This window comes from Astyanax mexicanus, chromosome 16 (genome assembly GCF_023375975.1).
Source record: "Astyanax mexicanus isolate ESR-SI-001 chromosome 16, AstMex3_surface, whole genome shotgun sequence".
NCBI lineage: Eukaryota > Metazoa > Chordata > Actinopteri > Characiformes > Acestrorhamphidae > Astyanax > Astyanax mexicanus.
Window position 1 is genome coordinate 18,970,430 of NC_064423.1, and position 24,726 is coordinate 18,995,155.

General features: G+C 39.9%; 3 protein-coding genes across 5 annotated transcripts; 1 reads left to right on the forward strand and 2 right to left on the reverse strand.

The window, feature by feature from the left end:
- Positions 1 to 11,619: 11,619 nt before the first annotated feature.
- Positions 11,620 to 13,732, reverse strand: gadd45ba (growth arrest and DNA-damage-inducible, beta a). The gene is made up of 4 exons (XM_007240216.4): positions 13,484 to 13,732; positions 13,177 to 13,278; positions 12,783 to 13,035; positions 11,620 to 12,544 (listed from the first exon to the last, which is right to left on the reverse strand). Exons 1-4 carry the CDS (start codon positions 13,525 to 13,527, stop codon positions 12,431 to 12,433), a joined length of 513 nt encoding a protein of 170 aa, XP_007240278.1. The 5' UTR covers positions 13,528 to 13,732; the 3' UTR covers positions 11,620 to 12,430.
- Positions 13,733 to 16,628: 2,896 nt separating this feature from the next.
- larp6b (La ribonucleoprotein 6, translational regulator b) lies at positions 16,629 to 18,973 on the forward strand. 3 transcript variants are annotated; one of them, XM_007240214.4, is made up of 4 exons: positions 16,629 to 16,729; positions 16,948 to 17,052; positions 17,190 to 17,403; positions 17,646 to 18,973. In XM_007240214.4, exons 2-4 carry the CDS (start codon positions 16,949 to 16,951, stop codon positions 18,768 to 18,770), a joined length of 1,443 nt encoding a protein of 480 aa, XP_007240276.3. In that variant the 5' UTR covers positions 16,629 to 16,729; position 16,948; the 3' UTR covers positions 18,771 to 18,973. The 3 variants fall into 3 exon arrangements, with proteins under 3 accessions (XP_007240276.3, XP_007240277.3, XP_049321487.1); XM_007240215.4 differs by having other exon boundaries at positions 17,193 to 17,403; XM_049465530.1 differs by lacking the exon at positions 16,629 to 16,729 and adding an exon at positions 16,736 to 16,759.
- Positions 18,974 to 19,814: 841 nt separating this feature from the next.
- Positions 19,815 to 24,148, reverse strand: LOC103041728 (vimentin type intermediate filament associated coiled-coil protein). Its single transcript, XM_007240213.4, has 2 exons — positions 23,289 to 24,148; positions 19,815 to 21,807 (listed from the first exon to the last, which is right to left on the reverse strand). Exons 1-2 carry the CDS (start codon positions 23,477 to 23,479, stop codon positions 21,453 to 21,455), a joined length of 546 nt encoding a protein of 181 aa, XP_007240275.1. The 5' UTR covers positions 23,480 to 24,148; the 3' UTR covers positions 19,815 to 21,452.
- Between the last annotated feature and the right edge of the window lie 578 nt (positions 24,149 to 24,726).

Here is a 24,726-nt window from a genome sequence, read left to right on the forward strand (position 1 = left end):
CGGCAGCAGCGTGTAGCAAAGCTTGCTCTATTAAAGTCTTCATTATGAGCTTTTTGTCTTTCATGCCAATGTTCTGGTCACAAGCAATTGAAACTCTCTGGGGCTGTAGTCTGTCATTAGTGTGCTCTCTCTGTCTCTCTATTTCTCTCTCTTTATCTTTCTTTCTCTTTCTCTCTCTCTGTCTGCTGTTCAGTGGTAGTCTTCAAGTATCACCACACCCTGTAAACCCCTCTGTCTCTCTTTGACCTTTACCATCACGCTGGGCTGCCGTGGTCTAGCCCACCGCCTCTTGATGGCAGCTGGGCGTGGGGCTGGGAGAAGTTGAAACTGGCCACAGTTGTGGTTTTATATTTTTTTAAACTGTTCTGGTTTGTCAAGCCGGTTAGCTTGATTAGCGCAAACCCCCCACCATTTCTCCCACCTCCCCCACCCCCTGGTGTACCCACCGCTCCCTACCCCACTGAAACTAGTCAGCCAGCGCTTAGGCTCTTTAAAGCTTCCTGCTGGTTTTACACGTACCTTCCAATTACACGTGGCCCCCAAAAAAGGCAAATGCACCGAGAAGCAAACAATGCCCTCTCAGTTGTGTCAAAGGGGCCTGAGGCTGGAATTCCGCAGTTCAGCAACATCTCAAAGTTCACTGCTGTTCATCAGAAAGGGCTGGGGAGGAAGAACACATATTTGCTCATGCCATTCGGACTTGTAAGCATGTTTGCCTATGTAATGACTTGAGTTCAGTGACTTCAAATGAAGTCCATGCCATTTAATAAAAGTTGGTGTTTGTTGTTCTGTGCGCTACCAAGGTATCCACCTACCACAAATACACAAGGCCCGAACAGCCATCACAACAGACCCACAGTTTGCTTTTTAATCAAACTAAAGTGTTAAGCCGTGAAATTCGACAATTATTGCATCAGAAAACCATGCCACGCTGCGCTCGCTGCTTTACAGACCCAAACGTCTGTGTAGTTCCGCCCCACCGGAGCCTCTGCAGAGATTTCGCCCTTGATCTCTCTGCTATAAATGACTTTTGAAGGCCGAGTTCAAATGTAATGCAATCATTTTTCCAGGGTGGTAATTGCTTTTAACACTTAATAAGCCCACCCAGGATTCAGGCTGACTTTAATTGTTACCATTCTTTCCCTTTCTCTCTAACCCTATTTCTCTATATGCCCCTCTCTCATTCTCTCTCTCTCTCTCTCTCTCTCTCTCTCTCTATCTTTCCCTCTTTTATAAATTCTTATAAAATTCAGTCTTATACACTGCTTTTGGATAACATTATGCCATTCCTGGAGCAAAACTTCAAGCAGTTCAGCTTGGTTTGATGGCTTCCATCATAATTTTTAAGGGGTCATAATAATCCTGTAACAGGATGCCACCATTGCAACACATTTTTGTAATATATATTTTCTCTTAGATATTCCATTATCAACTATGAGTGGTGTTCTTAAGAAGTGGAAGCGTTTAGGAAGCGAAGCAACTTATAAAGACCACATAAACCTTAAACACCTGGGTCTCTAAATGCTAAATGTGTATAAAAGTTGCAAATGCTTTACTCACTCAAAAAAGTTCTAGACCCTCTGTTCCAGCAGTAAAAGAGGGATCAAATCCACATTAATGACAACAGCTTTAGTATGGAATTGGATTTCATAAAAGCTACTGTAGATTTAATGTGTAGGTGTCCCCATATATTCATCAAATAGTGTATACTAGTTAAGAAAAGTGTGATTTTTTATTAGACTGAACTCCATTTTTTCAGCTATAAACCATGCTATTGTAAAGCTTAACTAATTTAACAGCAGCTTGCAGGCTGAATATGGATAGGTCAGTTTCCAGATATTTCAATGCTGGCACAAAATACCGTACAGACTCGAATGCTTGGCCTCAAATTAGAACAGATTTAATTTCCGCTATGACCGCCACACTGCTACAACCAGTTATGCTTTAGTTATGCTTTGTGGTTGCATCTCCAAATCTCCTGTTACAGCAGCCAGTTCTTTTATTGTTGCTCCATCATCATGTGCACATCTGATGTCTTATGGAATGTTCTCTCCCGGTTGGATAATGACTCTCATGTGCAGCTGTCCTCCAGCTTTAAATGCTGCTCATAGCTCAATGCAATTAGATGTAACGGAATTCATCAGCAGATAGCACAAGTGCTATGGCTGAGTTGTACGTACTTTTTTGCACGAACAGGTCATGCACAAGAATTACATTTACATCATTATTATCAGTAAAGAAAAGAGTGTCTCTAATGTTTTGTTAATAGATAGATAGATAGATAGATAGATAGATAGATAGATAGATAGATAGATAGATAGATAGATAGATAGATAGATAGATAGATAGATAGATCTATTTTCATACCTATAAGTAAACCTATAAAGCTAAGTTAACTAAACAAAACTGTAAATCTCAAAAAAAAAAGTCAAACGAGCAACAGTTGTTAATCTACACAGATTTCTCTCAAAAAAAAAATCCTGTTTATTTTGTTGAGTAAAGCACTTCCATTTATTTACAGTAAGCTTAGATTTACAGATTTCCACTTAAGACGGAGCATTAACATCAGCGTCTAACTGCTAGCACTTAGCGTGGTTAGCAGGTAAAGCTAATGCTGATCCAGCTTGAGTTAGCTGCAGGCTACAGGCCTATAATACTCACCTCTGAATGGCCAAAGAGCTAGCGCTTAGTACAGTTAGCAGGTAAAGCTAATGCTGCTCCAGCAGCGCTAGCCAGGGTTAGCAGCAAGCTATAGGCTGATATTACTTTCCTCTGAATGGCCAAAGAGGTAGCGCTAAGCACGGTTAGCAGGTAATGCTAATACTGCTAACTTCACAGAAACTGCTTTATAACACTGTACTTTAGCGGAGTGGCTTTACTGCTCCTTACAACCAGACTGGTAAAATTCATATATAAGGCACACCAGATTACAAGGCACACTGACGATTTTTGGGAAAATAAAAAAGATTTATTAAAGATAAAAAAGATTTTAAGGCACCTATATGTACATGCATGTGTACATATGTGCACACCTTCCCATACTTGTACATGAGTAAATGCCCATACACTTGTGAGTGAATTTAACTCAGTCTGCAGGATCTAGGTGGCAACTACAAAAGAATATTGTGTCACATCCCTCCCAGAAAAATAAAGTTGTGATAGCTCTGCTCTACAAATCTTAGCACAAAGGTTTAGAAAAGCTGGAACTAAAATGGCAACTGCAAAATTGCTGTTTTTAACTTTGGACATATTTACTAATTGTTGGTTCTTTACCCTGTTTGACTGCAGCCTGGTATTCCACTCTACTACAAAAATAAATGCTTCTGAGTAAATCTGTTTTATTGTGAATCTGGCCACATGCTCTAGTCTAATGCAAGACAATACTAATGGGAGGACAAGAGGTTAGTTTAGGTGACCACTGAGGCCAGTGAATCTTAGGCATTTTGTTTACAAACTCAAATTAACTACTTGATCACTATGTTTGCACAGCATTTAATTAAGTTAGCCATAGAAACCCATGGAAATGTATAACATTTGCATAATAGTAAAAGTGCCTGCTTAGTCAGCACTGCAGAATGTAGTTCCCCCTGCAGAGAAAACTGGTCTTGCACAAAGCCACTATCAAGACTGAAGTGAATGAAACTGTCCCACTTCATTAGTCCTTTACAGGAAAGCATATTACAATATGTGAAACTGCTGCTTCTGTTTCAGTTTGATCAAGCTTTTGTTTCACACTTACAGCAATGATTGAGCAAACAATACAGAATTTCCCCTTTACCTTAAATTAAATCTATCAGCCGAGACTTGCCTGAAGAAAACGTAGAATAGTTGTGCAGCTGAAGAGGAGGAATGAGGAATTAAAAAAAAAATAAATCTGTGAAATAGCTCAGTTACCTGCCTGGGGGATTGGATGAAGTACATAGTGGCTTTCAAGACACAGAATTTCTAGGGCTTGGGCATGTGCGAAAAAGAATGGAACTGAATGAAAGGAATGACTAAAGTAATGACAAACATTTAAATAGATGAGTACTGTTTAGTATTGCTGTGGATTATAACTTGGAAACCTGCCCTGAATAAGAACATTCAATTAGATTTTTGTGGGAGTTAGTAGGGGTGAAAATGAAAGGGAGTGAATTGGAATAACTAGGGATGAAAAGAAGATGCCAAATAAAAATGAGCAAGTGCAGGTCAAAATCACAATAAATTTGTTTTCCAGGATCTTCCCTGAGATCTAAGTATATGTGAACCAGAATGTATTTAATGTGATCAGATGAAATTTTAGTTATTGCTCTGCTATGCACAACCATAATAAATGAGATATAAGAAGTATGCCTTTGTCAAATAGTTAAACACAATTATGACATAATGATAGCCAACTTAAAGTTGCCAAATCTGTATTTTTTCATACATATGTCCATGTTAATAGATAACTGTCTGTCAAACAATGTCATAAAACATATAGGCAAGCATGCTTGAAAACATAACTTAAAGTGGTTTAAAGTGAGTATATTCCTGTTTGCACGTGGCTTCATTAGCCTTATTTGCCTGGCATCAGTGCTAAATAACTAAGGCAGCAAAATGAACAGAAACCAAATGACAGCCATGTCCTGGCTGATTGATGACATTTAGTAAAACTGTGGTGGCAACTGTGTAAAGTAGCCTTTTTTGTTCAAAGCCTTGCCTTCGAAATCAACCTGAATCAAGCTAAATGCTGTCCTCAGATGTAGGTCATGTGAGATTTACAGGCAGGAGTTGGCATATATGAAAGAGAGCAGCTCTGCTTTAGTTTGTGTGGTGAAGGAGCATTCTTAAGATGAAAGGGAGGTTATGGCTTTGGGATGAGAGTGTGGGTGTGGGGGTAAAGGGGGTGTGGGAGCAGGCCTATCCTGTAATTTGGGCTACTGTTGCACGCTTTGCCTTCTCCACAACCGCTGCTCCAGCAACCTTAGCATTCATAGCAGCGCAGAACTGAAGAGCCTGTATGCGAGGATGTGCTGAGGTAAAGCAGAGCAATTTGGGGAAACCACTTGAGGAGGGGAAGAATATGGAGCTCGAGGACTTTGGGCAAGTCCATTACCGAACCACGCTGTGGCTTTATTTCTTCCACCAAGCCGCCACTCCCTTTGGTATAAATAGAAGTGCTGTAAGGCTAAAAATAGCCACTTGCGCAAGGCTATTAATAGCTAAGTCCTCTGAACTTCATACAGTCAGAGGCTTTCGGTCATGAGGCGTGAGTAATAGCTACTGGGGAAAAGAAAAAGCCTTCTGTTCCTGGTTTCTCTCTCTCCCTCCCTCTCTCTCTCTCTCACACTCTTTCTCTCTCCGGCTCCAGTCTGCAGTCATCCAGTAGAGTTTCATTCAGTGTTTAGCCAGTCATGAACACTGCTATTGTGCAGCGGGGCCAGCCTCTGCGTACACACTTTTTCCACCAGTTTTGGAGCGACTGTTGGAACACACAGTCAGCCATTGTCTGCTTCACACCACTATGGGTTTGGGGTACAACAGTACTTTATTATTATCAGAGTTTAACTCCCTCCCTTTTAGCCATATAGACGCCTCACACTTTTTTTCCCTTCAAAAGTGAACATGAGTATCACACCTCTAAAATAAATATAAGACAACAAACCCTTTTTACGCAGTAAACAGTGTGGACTTGCTTACAGGGTCTAAGTGATTAACGAACCATCAATCAAAAGATTATTTAGAGGAACTAAAGGTGGTTCTACTATGACATTGCACTGAAGACCAAACCTTTATTGCATGCAGAAAACATTACAATTTATTATAATTTAGACTCAAGGCCCAAGCAAAGCATTTGTATATCAGATTGGGCAAACATGTTTTCTAGAAACATTGACAAAACAAAACAGATGCAAGTTTATCTAGGGTCAATAAAATCTTCAGACTAAGTCTGTTTATATGGAAAAACCAACAGGACAGCTTTGCATTGTTTAGAATCATTTCATATGCTTCCTTAACTGTTGCTATGACACATAATATTTGTAAGGCTGCACATTGAAATGAATGCATGATGGTTTTACTCACTGGGAGCCCAAGTAATTGTTCCACAACCATAGACAATGCAGAAACTGATAAATACACACCCCGTGTTCATTTCCTGAATGTGTTTTTTCAGTGGCCTCCCTGTTCTGACAGTGCTGCAGTGCCATATGAACTTCATCTCCTCTTGGCCTAGAACATTTCACTTCACATATGCAGTAAACCAGTAATTGGTATGTTTAATTAAGCATGAGCTACTGGTTTATGGTGGCGAGATAAAGTGCCGGAGCTGCCTTGATTAAAGGCATCACATGGCAGGCTGCGAAATGAGAGCGTTTAGAAAGTCGCAGCTTTTATAGCCTGCTTGATTTGGTTGGGAGAACGCGGGACAGCACCGGCACCATAAAACCTTCTGCGCCTCTGTCGCGGCCTCCAAATTTGTCTGAGGGGGGCAAGCTGTAAAAGGGTTCATTCTGTGGGTGGGAACGGGCCTCAGCGCACATGAGCCAAGCCTGCCGCCAGTCTCTGTGTACCTGCTGACCTCAGCGAGGGAGTCAGGCTGGGTGGCACACAGTCATTACAGATCACACACAGATCAAGGCTTAATGTGCAGGAAAGGGGGTTGGAAGATTCATGCAAACGTCTCTATGTCTGTGGGTGAAGTGCTTTGGTTTCCTGTGCAAAGCACAATCTCCCTCTCTCCACCCATCCCTCTATCCCTATGTGCCTACGTACCTACTGTATATATCCCAGCTCTGGTTTCCAAATCTTCTATTTCAAAAATAGCACTATAGCTATTTAAAGTTCAAGTCAGCAAGTTTTTAGCCACCAGTTAGAATTAGCTACAGTCCATTTATAAGCCCAGTGGAATGCAAATTTCGCCACAGATGTTGCCAATTGCACACTTGGCCGAAAAATCTCTTACTTTACAATGCTAAGTAAAAGATGAACTGATTTCCAATGTGCATTTTTGCCCATTCTGTATAGTATCTGTCAAAAGGCTTCACTTTCTGTAGGATTCTTGGGTCATCTTGCATTTCACTTCTCTTCTGAGGTAAAACCTTCAGCTTGCAACTCTTAAGGTTTGTTTATTAAGATCCTGAGGTTTGCATAGAATCATATTCTGCACTGCATCAAGAATCACTACTTGTCAATAGCTAGACCAATAGATATAACCAAAAGTGCAAAAGTTTACTTCTACAATATGGAGTTACATTCAAATAATGCTATAATTATACTTTTTAAAACGATAAAAACAGAAGGCTAAATGTTAACCTTGTCGAGAAGTGGCAAAAATGTGCATTGTCACCAGACAAAAGGATAAAACAGACTCCGTGTGCTCTGGACTAAATTTTAAAAAAGCATCATCCAGGGTGTTATCAGCAACAAGTCCAAAAGTTAGGGTGTGTAATGGGGTTGTGTCAGTACACTCCTGTAATAGCAGCACTGCTGCAGGAACGTACATTGAGATCTTAGAGCAAAACCTGCTGCCTTCAAGGCGGCATCTTTTCCTGGGACACATGTAATGGTTTCCAGGGACAGGACAGTGTGAAACACATGAGGCACACATTTCAAAGGCATGGCTGCAGAAGAACAACGTATGGGTACTGAGAGTATGACCTGTCCCAAGTAGAGAATGTGGAGAGAATGAACGAAAGGTTTTCTCCTGATGACACTTCTATGAAGATTCTATTTTTAATCTATTATAATTAATTAATGTATCTTGAAATCCTGAAAATCCTGTTGGAAATAAAAGCTGGAGCACTCAATGCCACTCAGTCTTGGTCTTGGCGACCCCCCTGGCCAGCACATTTTAGAGGATTGCCAGCTTTTAAAGGAGAAATCTGGTGTAAAATGGACTTAAGGTGTGAATCATGATAACGAGTACAAACTTTGGCCGAAAAGCCCTCCTCTGTTCACCTCCAGCGTTTCGAAATTCAGCACTTTTAGCTGATGCTCCCTACAGGCTTACAATACTAGCAAAAGGGGCATAGCATTGCCCATGCAAAGAAATCTCTTTGTATAATATAAATGCATATAAATCTCTTAATATAAATGCATGTAGAGATATTTTCAGCAACAGCTGGAATTCATGCATTTCTGTTTCCAATTTAATTAATTTTGCTAAATTAATCTGTTCCTCTATCCTAAGCCCTCTAAATTTTACCGATGAAGTATGTAGGAGCTATTTTGAGCTTGTTAATGGTGAAAAAATAAAAAATAGTGTTTTCTTTACATGGCCAAAGCTATGCCCCATCTCTGGCAATGTAAGCCTGTGGGAAGCACTGGCTCAAAGCACTGTAATTGGGAATGCTGGGGGTAAACGGAGGTGGGCTTTTTGACAAAAGTTTGTACTCGTTATCATGTTTCACTACACTCCAAGTCCATTTCACACTGGAGTTCACCTTTAAAGGAAGAGAGGAAACAAACACAGGCAAATTCAGACTTCCTGGTGTGCTCTTGTGCATCCTCTCAGAAACTACTCTCTTTTTATCTCTTTCTCTCTCTCTCCCTCTCCCTCTTTCAGCTGAACAGAGGAGTGTTTTCGCATTCCTCACATACCTACAGTGTGACTGACTGCCAGGGAAGAGTCGTGCTGCTTCCGCTGGACCATTTCTAGAGAAACAGCCCAGTCCGCTCTCAGCCTCTTCAGAAAGGCGGCTCGCCACGTTCAAAAATCACTCCTCGCAGCGTGGTGGAACCTCCGAGAAGGGCTCAGATTTGCCCTTATATGGTCAATGACGTTTCCGGAGATACCGATGCGTAATCGGTGATAGGGCTACGTAAGTGGAGCGGAATAAATAATTAGCTCGGGGATGCCCACAAACAACTCTCTCTCAGACGCTCAGACGCACACAGGTGGAGAAAACAAGCGTGGAATCATTTTATATTGGGTGAATATTACTGATCTGGGTTTTGATACCATCAATATACGCTTGTCAGCCGTGACACAACCTAAATTCACTCTGACACACTGACACGCAGCTCTAAACACCACAGGAGAAACGAAGAGAAGTTTAGACTAAATATGAGGAAAATACGTGTGGTCGTTTTCATTCAGTGACATAAAATCCACCTGTTCTGCCTCTGTTCTACGTGTTTGGTATTAAGTAGTTTATAACCTGAGTGAACTTGCTTGTGCTAATGCTAACATGCAGCCGTATAGCCATCAACTTTCTAAGGCAAGAAATAAAACAAACAACAAGGACTGATAACAACTAACATTGAATAAACGTTCTTTTTTTGTTGCATTACACCTTACATCTTAATGTAAAGGATGTAAAAGCAACCTTTAAGCCAACTGAATCTAACATTGCCTAATAAGCAATGGTTACTGTTGAAATTCTGACAGTGAATCAATGTTAATTTAAAGACTCGTCTACACTCACAATTGTTTAAGGCAAAAGGTGATTTCGCAAATTATAGGTATATGTTTGAGTAAAAATAACATTGTTGTTTTTTCTGTACCCTAGGGACAACATTTCTTCCAAATTTCAAATAAAAATATTGTCATTTAGAGCATTTATTTGCAGATTTGCAAATGAGAAATGGCTGAAATAACAAAAAAAAATGCAGAGCTTTCAGAGCTCAAAAAATTGCAAAGAAAACAAGTTTATATTCATGAAGTTTTAAGAGTTCCAAAATTTATATTTGGTGGAATAACCCTAGTTTTTAATTCACGATTTTCATGCATCTTGACATGTTCTCCACCAGTCTTACACACTGCTTTTGGATAACTTTATGCCACTCCTGGTGCAAAACATCAAGCAGTTCAGCTTGGTTTGATCGCTTGTGATCATCCGTCTTACTCCTCATTATATTCCAGAGGTTTGGTAAACTCAAAGAAACTCATCATTTGTAAGTGGTCTCTAATTTTTTTTCCAGATCTGTATATATGAGCCTATCCCAGACACTGAATCTATGTTAAGTCAATATGAAATCAATGTGAACATATACATTGATTCTGATGTTGTAGATACACATTGTTTCAGTGGAAAAGTTTAATTTTAAAGTTTACGTTTAATTAAAAAGTTTAATACTGAGAATTGTAGCATTCCACATGTTTTTGGACCGACCATACTGTCCTATATTTGGTCATTTTTTGTTTGTTTATATCAGTAAGGGGAGCAGAATAAGTAGCACATCTTTTCCCTACACACAAGACCAGCTCAAGGCTGGTAGCTGGTTTTTGGATAGTTTAACCTGGTCTTTGATGTTCAAGGTGGTCATCCAGGCAAAACATACTTTATGCTGGTAAACAAGTTGGTTAACAAGCTCTTGGCCAGAAAAACATATGTAGTAGGTTTCATGTAATTTTGGTGATGCTGGTTAACCAGCTTGGTAATGCAGGTCACACCGATAAACTAGCATGGTCACGATGGTCATCCAACGTGGTGATACTGGTAATGCTGGTCGACCAATGTGACCATTTGATCATGTTGGTCAACCAGCTTGGTGATGCTGGTAATCTGGGCTATCAGCTTGGTGATGATGGTCATGCTGATCAGCCAGCTTGGGTGCCTACACCTTATCTCTTGCTTACAGGTAGTCTTAAAAACATAATGATGTATAAAAACATTATAATAATGATTGTGTTGTGCAAATAGGGTTATCATTGTAAAGTCATGCCAATCTGCCTTTAAGTGTTTTGTGAAGATACCCTTCTTCCACAACACTGAATTCTCAAAGGAAGACTACAGTAAGATGTGAAGTGCAAGTTTACTTGAGCTTTCAGACTGACATATTTACTCAATCCAATCTCTCAGATCAAGTCTTAAATGTCATAATGTACCCCAGAGTGAGCTTTATCATGGGTATGATCTTTTATTTCTCATAATATAAAGTGGTGGGCAGAAACTTCTTGTCAGTCACATGCACAATCTGTCCTGGAATTTTTAATAAAGCGGTATGACCATACTGACATATTTTGTAACCTTTGTTTTGTAACTCTTGAGAGATTTGAAAGTTTTTGTTATCTATTTTTATATCCTAAATTGTGACTACACCTCAGTCATTGCTATTACTCTCAAGTACATGAGACACATTAAGACTTTTAAATGAGATTAGCATTCTGACCTACTGTCTGCTGCTGATGTGCAGCACTGTATCAACTGGTTTAGTGCAGATCCTACCAGACCTCCAAGTGTATAAGAGCTTTTCTTAGTTTGAGCAATATAATCAACCCCAACCATCTAAATTTAAATTCCCATGCATTCGTGCACCACAGGTTGACAATGCCTGGTTAGATAAGAGCACTGCTCTGTTTTTTACTATCTAATATCTGAGCCTGTGCGCAAGAACTGTATTTCTTGTATCACACTGTGGAGTGAACAGCTTTCCAAAGTAAACAGTACTCCAGTGACCTCAAATCCGTGTTCAGTCAGCCTGGTGTTGCAACTGTGACGGTTCGGTCTGACGCAGATTCCAGTTTATGAGGATGTGAAGACTGCCCTTCAGCTAACTGAGAAAAGAATATAATGTGCCTTACTTCTGTTTGCATAATCTAACCCTTAGGCAGTGTAAGACTGAATGTGTCTGAGGTTCCTCTTTTGTCTGCATGGCCCCTCCCGCTTCCCTATGTTTTCCCTTGCCCATATAAAACACTATAAGCCAAAAATGTTCAATTTCCAAACAATAATTTATTGAAACAGCATTGAATTTGAATTCACATGAGGTTTGATCACACATCATTTATATTACTCTGTTTAAATTATGGCAAATAATTTATAGCCTACAGATTAAAAAAAAACAATGAAGTAGTCCAGTCGTGGTTTTCGTATATATTGAGTACTGAGTCCATAAGACATTATCATCATCATCATCATGATGTCTTGTAACACTGGCCTTCTTCTTTCTCTTCTTGCAGTCACACAAAGCAGATGCTGCAGTCCACGTGCCACATTAAGGCAGCTGAGCCTTCTTAAGTCCAAACATATGAGCATATGATACTGCAAGCACACGTATCTCACAGTTCAGTTCAGTAGAGTACAGTAGAGCACAGCAAGTCAAGAGAGTGACCTGCAGCAGAAAGAAACCGCACACCATCTTCTGCAGCTTGTCTGCCCCTTTTGGGTTTCTGTCCACGGAGAAACCGTCAGAGCGCGCGCCCCCGCGCGGAGCTCCTCCAACACGGTGCGCCTCCATCACGGCTTTTCCTCCTACTCCTCCACCTTTTTCCTCCTCTCCTCTCCTTCTGCTTCTTCTCTTTCCTCCTCCGCCGCTAGCTACCTCCCTCGCGCGGAGGACGGAGTCAGAGCTGCGAAGTGAAGCGCACGCGCCCTCCCTCTCTCTTTCTTCAGCCTCGTTGGCTGATGCAGAGCGGTGACCAAAAACACAAAAAGCCCCCCTTTTGCATTCTCGGGTTTTTGCAATGGCGGTTGATCGCTCGTTTTCATTTTAATCTTGTTCCCACGCGCCGCTCACTCGGCTTTCAGCGCTCGCGCAGGGACAGGCAGGGCACCCACTGGTTCCTGCAGCGGCTCTCGTCGCAGTAGTTGCCCACCTCTTGCAGAGCCTGGCACTTGAGAGGCTGGCATTGAGGATTCTGTATGGAAAGAAATGCAAAGGAAAAGGGCGTTTAGTCAAAATGCTCTTCTTGAACATAATATTGAAACTGTAGCAGCTATTATTCACTAAAAACTAGCTAGAATAGCATATAAACTCCATATTCGTGTTGCTACAATGGCGATGCCAAGGAGTCTAATCACAAACACACTTGCTGCTAACTAAATAATAGTAGTACAAACAGTGCAGTGTGAAGTATGAAGAAAGTCGACACTTACGTTCACTAAGATGCAGTGGAAGTCTCTGGGCTCGCCGTTGCTGTTGTTGCTGCTGCCCCCGGTGCTGTTATTATCCACATCGGCCGGCTCGCCCAAGACCTGCGCCAGGCGCCGCAAGCCGGACACCCGCAGGATGTTGATGTCGTTCTCGCAGCAGAAAGCTTGCAGCAGCGTAAAGTGGATCTGCAGCGCGATGTCGTCCTCGTCCTCCTCGTCCGTGGCGAGCACGCACAACACCACGTTGTCTGGATCACTGTTGTTGAAAAGAGAATAAAGAAAAAAAGGCAGCGAATTAATTGCTGGTCTACAGTGCACACGATTTGTAAATGACGAAATGAAAATGAGTTTCTTATACTAAAGTTAAGACAATGTCTTTTAGGATAAGTATACTTACACATTCATCAGCTTTGCAGACTCGTAAACCCCCACGGTCAGACAGTCTTGTCTCTGGGCTGCTACCAGCAGCTCTTCTAAGGCTTGGCTCACTGTGTCCATTCTAGAAGAAAATGCAAAAACTTGATAAGCAAAACTTGTAGGTTTGGTTGTGGTTGCTTTCAGCAGAAGCATGCACTCACTGACTATTAAACTGCTATAAAAGTATAAAAGCACTGATGTAGCTACAGGCTCCTTTCGAATGCATGCAATGACTAGGCTACGACTATTGTAAGACTATGCAAACTCAAAGCAAGACCAGAACTTACTTCTTGTCAGCCATATCGCATCCAACGACTTCTTCCAGAGTCATGTTGTGTTGAGGTGATGATGAATAATAATAATAATCCAAACGTCTCAAGAAGGACTCCCAAAAAAGTCACAAAATCCAAGCGCGAGAGTGCCGGCGAAAAGGCAAAGTCGATAGTAATCCAATGAGTTCTGCTATAGCTCGAGAGTATCCTGCTTCTTAGTCTTGTTCCTTGCGCTCGTCAAGTGTCTTCTGCCGGGTATCAGCGAAACTCAACGCATATATCTACCCCGAACCAGGCGGGGGTGGTCTGTTCCAACGCACCCTTTTCCCATTGGCCAACGAAATACTCCGCTCTCTGGTCATTGGCTGTTGGTGGAGACTCCTGTTCGGAACCCACGTGGGCCGATCAGTTCCCCCCCCCCTCCACCTCTGTGTGTGTCTGGTTGTTTATACCACTATCGAGTCTGGTGGAATTTCCTAAGTTTCCCTTTCACCTTGAATGCAGACATTGCTGAAAAGAATAATAATTTTTAAAAAGTTTCATCGTGCATATATTGTTATTGAGCGTTGATTATTTACGTAAAACGTCTATCATCGTGTTTATCATACATTAATGTATTATATATTAGATTAAAGGTTCATTATTTAATTCCCATAAAATGCCAATAATCTATAGTTTAGAGATGATTATGAGTAGTAGATTGTGATTAAACGTCAGATGACCTGATTCATGTGATATAGTAATGCATTGCACTGTTACTGCTTCAAGTGTGTCATTATATTAAATAAATCAATAAATCAATAAATAATGTGTATGCTAAACATAATGTGCCATAACATGTTTTGCACTGTTGTACTGTTGTAGATCTCCCCTGCATAGCTATTGCTTGTATTTACACTTCGCGCGAGGCTCAGGCTGTCCCAGTACAGTGCGCATGCAGAGCCTCTAGAAGGTGGTGGAGTTTATCCGTGTTACCTGGAACTTTCATCACTCCTCGTTCTGGTTTCAGCAGCTCTAATTATGGGCGCCTGCTCTACAATGTTGTTGATGGTACAGGTTGTTGTTGTTGCTCTGGTTGCCTCTGCATGGCCATACATAAACAAGGCCAATTTAATAGCACAAGACTTAATACATTAAAATCATTAACTAACTGCACTATTTATTATTATTATTCTTTTTTGTTTTTTCATTCTACACGTTATCAAATCCCATGCAACATTTAAACATAATGTCTTAATTTTGATATTAATTGTAACAATTGCTAGTATGATTTAATAAACACGTTTTAATTTACAAGATAAACAAGCAAGGACACGTTACTTAAGTTTCATGACCTTAATTCATGGCTCCTGATTCCCCCTAGTGACTGTTACATGCCACCTTGCAGCTGCAACTGTTTTATAAAACTGCTAAATATAAATAAGGAAATAAGATCATTTAAAAAAATAACAATAAATGGCTATTTGAAAACTAGACGTTTTTTGCGCGCAAAATAAAAAATATAAGATGTGAGCATTTTTGTCAAATATAAATATAGTTTATATTTCAATTCAGGTGTGGACATTTTTAGTCCGATACTGCCACCTGGCGGCGAAGAAATATTAAGCATTTTCAAATGAACACTAAGTAATTTAGAATTCGGTCTGCACACATTTAATATGACATTGGGAACATATATTCCATTGCACTGGGACCGAATGTGCAAAAATACGATTACTGCTATAACGTTTATTCACCACCACTTGACTGTACTTAGTGGTAAATAAAAGTTCTGCCAGGAACAGAATCAGATGTATTCATTTGGCATCCCAATGGGACAGAATGAACCATCACACTGCTGGTTTTAACGTGTTTAACCCTCATCATTTGCAGTTCAGTCTAACGCTCTTTACATTGTTTTGTCTACAAAGAGCTGCAGACTGCCTCCTACAGCGGGCAGGTCAGGGAGGATTACACAAGTGAGCAGTGCTCACCTCACAGTCAAGGTCTGGAAGCTACGTGAAAAAGTCAGGGGCGGTTGTCTAACTATTGTCGTTTCTGGGACCCCCTGCAGAATCCATTCAGCTGCAATCCACACCATTAAACACCTCCAGAAACTGAGATTCAGCTCGACACCTCAGCTCAGCCCTGAAAAACACTCACATCCTGCAGCAAAGCAGAGTCAAAGAGTTTATTAGGTTTGATTAATGTATTTAACACGGTGAAAATGCGCAGGTTTAACACGTTAATTTCTACGAATCATTAAAATGAATAATTTGTTAATTGTCTTTTAATAATGAATTGTTAAATTGTCATTTCATTCACTTGTTTTCTTTTTGGGTGGTTTTATTATTTTATTTGTATGCTTTTATCACTTTGTTAACTCTGTCTTATACTGTTCTTTATTTTCTAATATATTTTTTTGTGTCTGTTTGGTTATGTTTATCATTGCTCATATATATAGCACATTAATTCATGGCTCCTGATGCCCTCTAGTGACTGTTACATGCCACCTTGCAGCTGCAACTGTTTTATAAAACTGCAAAAAAAAATATATATATATATATATATATATATATATATATATATATATATAAAAAATATATATATATATATATATATAAATATTATGCTAATATTTTTATTGTTCCTTTTTTATTGTTCCTTTTTCCTTTGTCATTTTTACTACCATTTTTGTGTGCGGTAACATTTATTAAATTTTATATTTCTCATTTTCGTCCTCTTTTTATGTGTTTATTTTCCTTTTTTAAAGTGGGGATCATTTAAAAAAATATATATTTTCTAATATTTTTTGTGTCTGATTATATTTATCATTGCTACTATTTTTTTTAAAGTAGAGGTTATTCTTTTCTTCATTTTTCATTTATATCATATATATTTTGTCATTTTTGTTCCTTTTTTAAGAGGGTTTTTTATATATTAACTATTTTTTGTGTCTGGTAATATTTTATTTCATTTCCTGTTTTGACATTTTTTTTCCTGGTATTGTTTTTTGTGGTAATGTTAACCTTTAATTTTTAACATTTAAGGTTTTTTTTCTATTTTTGTGTGTTATTAGTATTAATATATTTATTTGCTGCTGTTTTTGCTCTTTTGTGTGATTTTACCTGTCAAGGCCACCGTAAAGTTTAGTTGGCTGTCGTTTATCCAATAAGCGCTATTGTTCATCAGTGACGTCTGAACTTTTAAAATCAGCGTTCTAAATTAGCTTCACCTGGGCTCGTGTGGCGACACAGGGAGACCCGCCGGGAGGCTCTCCAGGTTGGTTTACAGCAATCGTATTTTAATCTTGTACGTTTAGGTTGTAGTTTAATTATCTAAGGGTTAGGCCTAGTCTTAGACAAGGGAGAAATTGTATTCACAATGTTGTGTGTGTAAGATTTGGCTATATCCTAGTCTGGGGGAAACTGGGCCTAAGCTTTGTAATTAGATCCTCCTTTTTCTGAGCCTGAAAATCTGTTTAATGTCTTTAACTGCAGTATGTCTTCACCCCTGTTCTCGGAGATCTTCCACTGTGAGGAGGGTTCTCACCTGAAGGACTCTTTCTCCTACACTGATGATGGACTGAATGATAGTTTGGATGGGTAAGATATAAGCAGACTTAAAAACAGTCCTGGTACTTTTAACTTGTTTAAATTGTGTTACGAAAGTGTGCCTCTCTGAGTATTTAGCACATGCAAGGTCTCTTTTTTAAAAGCTTAAAATAAACATTTATTTTTAGAAGTTCAGCAGAGCTGACTGATGTATTTGAAGAAGAAGGATGTGAAGGCGAAGCCTGGACTCCACCACCAAGTGAACTGAAACTGAAAATAGCTGCTCAGCTTGAGCACTACCTCTCTGATGAGAATCTGGAAGTCGATGCATTTCTGTTAAAACACATCCAGAGGAACAAGATGGGTTATGTCAGCCTGAAGTTGATGACCTCTTTCAAAAAGGTGAGTTCAGAAAAAGAAGTAAATGCAGGATATTAACTATTATATCTTAACATTGATTCAGGCATTGGCTGTTATGTATATGTACATGAATATATATTGGCATGGTACCACATTTCCTCTTTCTGTGCATTTTTACAAACATAAAAGTAGCATTTAAGTGCTGCAGAGCATTCTACAGCATATATAGCTTGATGTCATTGGTCTGAATTGTTGGGATCATCACTTTTCCTCTCTTTTGGTAGATCCGAGAGCTCACACGTGACTGGCGTACAACTCTGGCAGCAGCATGCACCTCTCATCATCTTGAGGTAAATGAGGCAGGAACCAAGGTGCGACGGAGAACCCCGGTTCCTGAATGGCTGCTGTGCATCCCTACCACCAAACTGCTGTTGGCCTGGAACTTCCAGGACATTATCAGTTCCACAGAAGTAGAGAACAGTGGTTCATCTGGAGCAGAGCAGCTGCAGCAAGACTTCATGGAGACCGCCATGTCTATATTTGGTTCTCATGGTACCATCACTTCCCTGCGCATCCTTCGTCCAGGAAAAGAGATACCTGCTGAGCTCAAGCGCTACACCAAGAAACACACTGAACTTGGGCGTAAACTGTGCGCATTGGTGGAGTATGAGTACCTGGATGGGGCCCGCAAGGCCTATGAAGTTCTCAAAGCAGAGGAGCATCTGAATGGAGGGAAAGGCATTCGGGTGGTGCTCCTTGGTAGCCGTGGCACAAGGAAACCAGGAACCAGCCAGGTTCACACTGAGGAAGAGTCTGAGGAAGGCACTGAGAATGATTATGACGATTCCAAGAAACAAAACAGGAAAGCCAAGAGGCATCTCTGCTCTCTTGAAGATTCAGCTCTGTACAGCTCCTCTGAATCTGACTTTGCCCCAGCATCACCCCGACCTAACCGACGGGTCTCTCGCCCTCAGGCCATGTACGGCAGCCCTCTGGCCATCCCACGGGTGTCTAGCTTTCGCTCAGACCCTTTCAGAAACCCACTTGGTAGCCCTATCGGGAGCCCCCTCATACCGCGTAAGCTGTTCCCTGTAGGCCATGCCAGCTCCCCAGTTGCCACAACACCAATTTTCAGTAGCACTCCTCCCTCGACTGTCAGTTCAGCTTGCAGCAGAAGCCGGAGTTCAGGAGATTACTCCCAAGACAGCGCAGGGTACGCAGGGAGCCCCTGGGTCCAACGCCGAAGAAATGCTGCCCAGGTAATTCAAGCAGAGAAAAGCTGGCCTATGTCTCCCAGTCAGATAAAGAGGCCGCTTGGTGTGCTGGTTGTGCGCCAGCCGATGGGACCCGACGGCACCAAAGGCTTCCACAACAGCATTGGCAGGGGAAAGGTGCTGTTTCCACATTGATGAATTGATTTTCTGCTGATTGTTTGCTTGTAGGTCTAAGATCTGCCATGCATAGCACTTGTTTTCTTTTAAATCAGTGTTTCAGTACTGACCTCCGCATTAATTGCTTATATCAAAGTGTAGAAGCTACTCTTTTATACAAAAAAAGTTTTGTATTTGTTGAACGAATTAATAAATAAAGATGACATTGTAATCAAAATGTTGCAGGCAGTGTGTTGTATTTTTTTTAAAGTTGACTTGATACTTTACTTCATACTTTAAAGGTGTTTTTTTTTCTCAAAGTTTCTATACATTATTTCAAATGTGTGTAAGTAAACAATTCCTCTCCAGAGAACCAAAGTATTCTACTTTCTGTGCAATTAAGAGCACAATTCCTGTTTATTTCCTAAATGTAATAATTCAGCAAACCAATTAAACACTTTAAATGTACAATTACATCTGCATGTCACCTTCAAGTTTATTTTGGGTTTTGTTTTATTCAGTGCGACTATTAAGCAAATACAGGAATTAACAAAAGTGTGTGTGTGCATGTGTGTATGCACATGCGCACACACACCGCTTTGGAAAAAATTAAGAGACCACTTCCGTTTCTAAATTAGTTTCTCTGATTTTTGATATTTATAGGTGAAGTTTGAGTAAAATTAGCATTGTTTTATTCTAGAAACTACAGGCAACATTTCTCCCAAATTCCATTTATTTGCAGGAAATGAGAAATGGCTGAAATAACAAAGATGCAGAGCTTTCAGACCTCAAATAATGTAAAGAAAACAAGTTAAATTATTGGAAAATTATTTGCAACTAACATTTAGAGCCTGATGATTCAAGATCAAAATAACCTTTTTTTTTTCTTTTTTCTTTTAAACTCTGAATACTCTCGCCACTGTGTTTACATACAGACCCATAAAATATACTACCACAATTCCTGTTTTGTCAAACAAAGTGGAGAGCTCAGAAACTGAGCCAACCCAAGCAGCTTTCATACACACACAGTTGCTGTGACTGTAAAGCGACTAGTAACATTAAAACATAATACATGAGCCGTCACAGAATAACAAAATAGTTTATTAGATATATTCAGAATAAATAGACCAACTGACCATGTTTTTTTGAGGCACCAGTTAACTCTGTAAAAAATAAAAGATAGCATACACACACTCCTATACCGAGCAGTAACAAGACGCACGCCCTGATATCACAAGAACTGTGCCATGATGCATTAGCACATTTCACCTTTGCATAAAACAAAGAGGAAGATATTTAACAGTTGTTGTTTTTTTAAGCTGTAATGTTCAAAATAGGACGGTTAAGACACTATCAGAATATGTGCAACAGTTACCCACTTGAATGAGAGAGCCTTTGTGAAGGACTAAATGCAACAATCAATCCTGTATGTATGACTGGACAACCATAATCATTCCATTTCCAGATGATACCTACACACATTAAAAGAAGATTTATACTTGCATAGACTCGGTTCCAAATACTAAATAAAAAAAATAAAATTTTGCAACCCAAATAATTATTCACTGCCACATTCAGGCAAACAAGACTTAAGTGTCCTGTCTTGACATCAAAGTAAGAGAAAAAAAACTGAAATTAGAGAAAGCTCCAGAATTTATTTATGTTTGCAATCAAATCAGCAGTGAGACTATCCCTGCTCAGTGCGACAGTAACTTGTAAGTTGTGGTAAAACTGTAACAGATTTTCTAAGATTTAGCTGACCTGGCATTAGATTTTTTTTAAACAAAATGTAATTGGAAAATGTAACAAAATAAAAGAGTGTTGCTGAAAAACTTACATGTTTACGTCCTTCCCTGGACCACTGTTACTGTTTCTTTGGGAAAGTACACCATGTATAGAAATACTCTATCTTTTTCCAACCCTGATCTTTATCAGTTGTACTATGTGGTTGATTACCATGGATATTAATATGATCATGCCGGATTCAATTATGGCACTCCTGTTTTGGCAACCAGACTCTATAAATAAAATAATAAAAGCATTACTTGACATTGGCATTCATTTTCTATAATGTATTGTATTACTTTTCTGTAACAAAAATGACTTATACTATGGTGAAAAAACAATTATCGTATTCAATTAAATTAGCTTTTGATTGTTTTGTTATTAAAGGGAAGTTAAAGTTATGGTTTGTGGTAATCAATCGAATGCTAGAGATATTGAATTTGGTATAGAAGTTGAAAACACTTGAGTATTCCTTTATATATAAAACTGTAAAATGGTCTCTACAGGTTCCCTTTCCTATCTATCCTAAAGTAACATTTGCTGGAACATTTTTAAAATTTAAGAATTGGTTGGTTTTAGGGTTTGAAACAGAAATAGAACTGTATGAACTAAAAGTGACCAGTCTGTAGTGCATCACATTAAGAAAATAAACTTCACATATAACTGCTCACAGCCTAAGGCCACCCTAGTTAACCATGCTCTTCCACAACTGCTCCATCACAGGCTCTGTCAACAGCTTGGGAACATCATGTTGAATCGCATCTGTGCTTACTGTACTGAAAGGTAGCTGTAAAGTAAAGATACACTGCTGACTGTAAAATATGTACCGAATCAACTGCAGACTAACCGCTTCTTATACAAAGTCACTGTCTGCATTTCTCTTAGAATCTGCTCGGGCCGACAAAGTTGGGAAACATAAAAGCCCTGTTCTGCTTTTCATACTGTAGTTCCAAACACAACACCATCCAGCTCCTGATCGTCCACGTCGTCCTCGCTGAGTGAGAAGTCTTTGTGATTGGAAAGGCCACTAGGGCTGCAATTGGAATCTCCATCAGTGAGCGATGTGTCTGCAGTGGGTTTGCTTAAGTCAATAACAGGTCCCATTCTTTCTGCCTCTGCCATTTGGGCCAGCATGCTGTCTAATAATGGACGGCTTTTGCAGATGTTGTCCAGCAGCTGACAGCGGTGCTGAAGCTGACTGATTAGGGAATCCTTCTCCTTCACCATGTGCTGGAGTTTCTGGATGGATTCTTCTGACTGATAAAGCTTTTCGTGGAGGTAGGAAATTTCCCTTGAAAAAAAAAAAAATGGAAAAACAAAATTAGTTGACATATTTAAAGTGCTGATATGCAGACTGTTTTTCCCCTATAGTCTTTCAGGGTGGTTTTATAACGTGAAATGCACTGTGAACACATACTAAGTAATTACTATTAATGTCGATACATTTCTAAAAATGTTTAGCTTCTTTTGGTGAATCTGAGTAGCTTCTGGTCTAAGTATAGACACACCTCTTCCCATTCAATATTAAAGATAATAAAGCTATACAGAAACACATACAGAATTATTTTGTAAACAAAAATAATGTTTTATACTTTAGATTCTTCTAAGCAGCTTCACACTGTGCTCCAGCTCATCCCAAATCACCCAATTTAGTTAGGTTTAAGTCAGATAATTGTGGAGGCCAAACACTTTTTTTATGTTTACATGTCATTTCTTATGTGCCTCTTAATAGTTTTGGTATCTTTAGCATTAATCTACAATGTCAAAAATACAGAAAGAGATCAATACAGAGATAAAGAAATGCACTGAATGAGAAGGTGTGTCAAAGCTTTGAACTAGTACTGTATCATAGATTTTTTCATAGAAGTCCATTCACAGTGAAGATATACATGCACAACCTAGTTTGGCAAAATATCATCCAAAGATCTCTTTACAGCTAATTTTCCCCATTGTAAGGTTATAACTAGAGCTACTGCTTGTCTTGCACAGTAAATACAGCATAAATTCCTGAGTATGTGTGGGACCCCTAGTTCCTTACACCACCACTGTAAAGAAATGGTGGGTAAGTTTCTAATTGATAAATTATGATTTGTATTTAGTGACTGTACATGACTTAACATCTGAATCCTTTTAGCATTAGAAAACTAATCACATACAGCTCTTGTGATGTGTTTCTTTGATTTTACCAAATTGAAAAACTCTGGAATATAAATCAAGAAGATGATAGATGATAAGTCATCGAATCAAGCTGAACTTATTTTTTTTTTGCACCAGGAGTGGCATAAAGTAATCCAAAAGCAGTGTGTAAAACTGGTGGAGGAGAACGTGCCAAGATGCATAAAAACTTGTTTTCTTTTCATTGAGGTCCGAACGCTTTGCATCTTTTTGTTATTTCAGCCATTTCTCATTTCCTGCAAATAAATGCTCTAAATATAGTTTATAGAATAAAACAACAATGTTCATTTCATTTAAACATATACCTATAAATAGCAACATCAGAGAAATTGATGAAGTGGTCTCTTATTTTTGTTCCAGAGCTGTAAACCACCGAATTCAAACCAACTCTGAAGCTATAAACTACTAAGCTAGCTAGTTTACCACATTGTTTGAATTGTTTAAGAATGTCAAAATTAGGCCCTGGATAGCCACGGGCCTGCAGAGAGAGAGGTTGTACTGCAGATATCTTGTTGGGCTTTGACGTTAGCTAGCTAATCGATTAACCTGCCTGTGTTAAAACTGATATGGCCCTACGGATGCTCTCTTTTAACCTACCGGTCCTTGTTCTCGGTTATCTCTTGTGTAGTAGCCCTCAGCTGCTCGTCTTTCCGAATCAGGCTCTCCGCTTGTTCCCGCACGGTGTTCTCGGCTGCCTCCAGCTTCTGCTCGAGGTCCGCGACTCGCCTGTGCAAAGCGGCCAAATGCGCGTTCGCCTCCCTGATCTGCACCGGCGATGGAGACGACATGTCACAGAACGTGCCGAGCCGTGGTTGGAAACCTCCGGGGGGTCTGTCGATTAACGGCGACTCGCTAGCTAACGCTAGTTCTTTTCCTGGCCGCTGGGAGGAGGATCCGCATCTTCACCAGCACATCTTCTGCTCTTGTGGGTTGACAGCTTGCAGGGTTAGCTAGGCTAAGCTAGGTTAGCTGAAGTAGCTCGAAAGCTAGTTTAACTAGCTATCTCTCAGCATGCATGGTTCCAGTATTTGCAGCAGTTCACCCTGACAGCTGGCCCTGACTCTACCAGCCTCAAGCACGGTAGTTAACTAACTAATTAGGTTTCCTAGCTTGCTAGCCTGCTCAGTTACAGACCCAAGTAAAGCCACATTTACTCCACTTTCATTTACACGAACTTTAACTTAGCTAAGCTAGCACAACAAGCTAAAGCTATCTAACGGTAAGATAAGGCAATTGGCTAGCTGGCTAAATGGCACAGTTCTGCAGCTTTTCCCAATTGGCCTCTGAACACAAAGTCTGACAACTTAGCTCTATCAGTTACGTTAACTGGGAAATACTCTAAACTCTTAGCAGCGGCTAGTCTGTCATGGTTTAGAGTCGCTCTTCTGCTTCTCCTGCTCGCCGCTCCGCTGACGTGTTCATGTCGCTAGGGCTCCCTGGCAACAAGCAAGCAACCTGTGGCTACCGCGGCCCGGAAGTGAAGCCACCCCATCACAAAGCCTACTGTTTATTTTGTGATTGTTTTATTTAGTGTGTGAGTAAAAAGTTAGGATGTATTTTCCTCTTTTATACAGTGCCTCTTACATTAATTTCCTATTAGTTTTAAGCAGTGATATTGACACCAGATTATGACATTAAATGTAATATTGGGTTTAAATAGCTCAAATATGCAACCTCTAATATGGACACATCCAGACAGGCCGGCTACGCATCTCAATAACGTGAGAAATATAGAGGGAGAACAGAGAGGAAGGGAAGAAAGGGGATTAGAATGGTTGTATAAAACACAGGGACTGCAACCATGGATGGACACCTCGAGGCAACAGCTCAGGACATGGGGGAAGAAAGAGAAAAAAGTAATGACAGTCTGTAAGTTTTTTGTAAGAATGTGTAACTGTTCCAAACATGCAAAAAAAAAGTACTTTTAAAACATGCATTGGATTGCATTTTTTCCAGAGTGTATGAATCTGGTGATTTTAGGTTTGTTGCATTCTGTTTCATCTCTTTAGTTCTAATTCTGTTTATTGTTGTTTAA

Bases quoted from the DNA above. Each gene is read 5' to 3' on its own strand.
- gadd45ba (XM_007240216.4), bottom strand. From the start codon at position 13,527: ATGACTCTGGAAGAAGTCGTTGGATGCGATATGGCTGACAAGAA. The intron at 13,036-13,176 runs GTAAGTATACTT...TTTCAACAACAG, and splicing joins TCTGCAAAGCTGATGAATGT to TGATCCAGACAACGTGGTGT. The intron at 12,545-12,782 runs GTAAGTGTCGAC...CTTTCCATACAG, and splicing joins TCCACTGCATCTTAGTGAAC to AATCCTCAATGCCAGCCTCT.
- LOC103041728 (XM_007240213.4), bottom strand. From the start codon at position 23,479: ATGTCGTCTCCATCGCCGGTGCAGATCAGGGAGGCGAACGCGCATTTG. The intron at 21,808-23,288 runs GTAGGTTAAAAG...TTTTTTTTCAAG, and splicing joins ATAACCGAGAACAAGGACCG to GGAAATTTCCTACCTCCACG.
- larp6b (XM_007240214.4), top strand. From the start codon at position 16,949: ATGTCTTCACCCCTGTTCTCGGAGATCTTCCACTGTGAGGAGGGTTCT. The intron at 17,053-17,189 runs GTAAGATATAAG...ATTTATTTTTAG, and splicing joins CTGAATGATAGTTTGGATGG to AAGTTCAGCAGAGCTGACTG. The intron at 17,404-17,645 runs GTGAGTTCAGAA...CTCTTTTGGTAG, and splicing joins TGATGACCTCTTTCAAAAAG to ATCCGAGAGCTCACACGTGA.